This window comes from Centruroides sculpturatus, unplaced genomic scaffold (genome assembly GCF_000671375.1).
Source record: "Centruroides sculpturatus isolate CEXI.00-Female unplaced genomic scaffold, Cexi_2.0 scaffold636, whole genome shotgun sequence".
NCBI classification, from domain to species: Eukaryota; Metazoa; Arthropoda; class Arachnida; order Scorpiones; family Buthidae; genus Centruroides; species Centruroides sculpturatus.
In genome coordinates, this window is record NW_019384931.1 from 63,687 (window position 1) to 65,567 (window position 1,881).

At 39.2% G+C, this 1,881-nt stretch overlaps 1 protein-coding gene across 1 annotated transcript; it reads right to left on the reverse strand.

The window, feature by feature from the left end:
* Positions 1-413: 413 nt before the first annotated feature.
* LOC111631977 lies at positions 414-1,396 on the reverse strand. Its single transcript, XM_023376326.1, has 2 exons — positions 473-1,396; positions 414-422 (listed from the first exon to the last, which is right to left on the reverse strand). The coding sequence occupies exons 1-2, from the start codon at positions 1,394-1,396 to the stop codon at positions 414-416; spliced, it is 933 nt and encodes a 310-aa protein (XP_023232094.1).
* Positions 1,397-1,881: the final 485 nt, after the last annotated feature.

Below are 1,881 nucleotides of genomic sequence, written 5' to 3' on the forward strand. Positions count from 1 at the left end.
CAATTTTCCAAGCACATGGGAAGACAGCATAGCGTAAGCATGAGTTATAAAGTTGAATAAGGTGTTGCGGTATAAGTAACCATAATTTCTTTGCAATTTCAGTTGTAATATTGTCCAGACCAGGGGCCTTTCCTTTATCTAGGTTCCAGAAAGCTTGGCTAATTTCTCCATCCGAGAAAAGCGGCATATTCTCAGTGTTATCTATCAGATCAGCTTCCATGCGAATGTGTCTCTGTAAGGCAGAATCGTTCTCAGGATCATCTCTAGGGCAAAAAGTCTCGAGTTGTAAAGCCAGGGTTTGAAGTGTCATTGGCTCAGAATTAGGTGCAGTTATGATTTTAGTTTTCCTAAGTTTATTACAACACATTTTTGTTATAAAGCCCCATGGGTTTTTAGAGGTCTCAGTACAGAATTCACGCCAGCTGCGTAATTTCTCAGTCTTAATGGCGTGCTTGTAAAGTCGTTGGCTTGCTAGATATGCAGTTCTATGCATGTTACGCATGCGATTGTCCCTGCATCTTTGATAGGTTCTTCTTAAATGTCGAGTGGTTCGACGGAGATTTTCAAGCTCATTAGTCCACCATGGTACACGTCTTTTGCGTGGTGTCTTTTTAGGAATATATAAATCACATGCGTGTGTTATTGATGCAATATTAGTGTCTATTTGTTGTCTAGCATCGATAGGACTCTCAGAATAATAGGATATCAAGTGTGTTTCCAGATAATCCTTTAATCCCAGCCAATCTGCACGATTTAGGGCATATTTCAAAGGTGGAGCATATGCAGGAGTTTGCCCGTCAACAGAATTGAACAGATCAAAAGAGATCAGAGCATGCTCTGTAAGACTGTCCTCAGAAAGGACTCTCCAATTATTAATTTTTGTGTAAGTTCTACTGCATCCAACCGTGACATCAATCCAACTCTCACCCCTATGAGAGGTGAAAGTCGGTGGAGATAGAGGATTATTTATAACTAAAAGATCATTATGCATAAAAAATTCCTCAAGTAAACCTCCTCGTCGGTCAAAGACTTCGCCACCCCAAGCGGGTGAGTGCGCGTTCAAATCACCAGCAATTAGAATGTGTGAGTCCCGAAATGCATCAACAATTCTCTGAAGACCGCTAATGTACTCCTCAGAGTCAGCATCGCCAGGAAAATAAGTGTTTACCACAATAAGACGAATTTCCGTCAACAATACTTCTAAAGTAATCATATATTGGTTACTGAAAGCAATGTGATGCATAACTGATATATGTCTATTTGGTACTAAGGATATGGCCCACGGATACAGATCAGTCCCTTGAAGGGCTGGACAATAAGTTGGAAGACACGCTGGAGTATTCCTGAGGCAATATGGTTCTTGAACCAACACAATATCATAATTATTAATATTCATACTTAAAAGTGAGGTAGCAGAAATGCTCCTCCCTACATTTATCTGCAAAAAACGTATTTTATTATAGTTATTCGGTTCCATATTCAGTTCTAGAAACAATAAAATTTTTAATACGCTGTTTAACAGGACAAAAGCCATCCCGTGCATTGTGTTGGTTGTTATGTATATTGTTACGCAAACAGTTGCAGCATTTTGGTTCATTCTCTAAGTTTGGACATTCGTTGAAAGAATTACTCCCCGCGCAATGACTACAAATATATGCCGATTGCGAGCAATCTCTAGCTGAATGGTGATATCCACAGCACTTGAAACACTGCAGAATCGAATGGAAATCAACGATTCTGCAGCGTGACCATTCAACATTAACTTTTTCCATATTTAAGAGGAGTTTTCTGACATTTGGCGATGTTTCCACTATCCAGTTTATATATGTAGCGTTCTTTTTCCCTAAAACAAATTTGGATCTAAATTGCCGGATAAATTCT

Bases quoted from the DNA above. Each gene is read 5' to 3' on its own strand.
- LOC111631977 (XM_023376326.1), bottom strand. From the start codon at position 1,396: ATGAATATTAATAATTATGATATTGTGTTGGTTCAAGAACCATATTGC.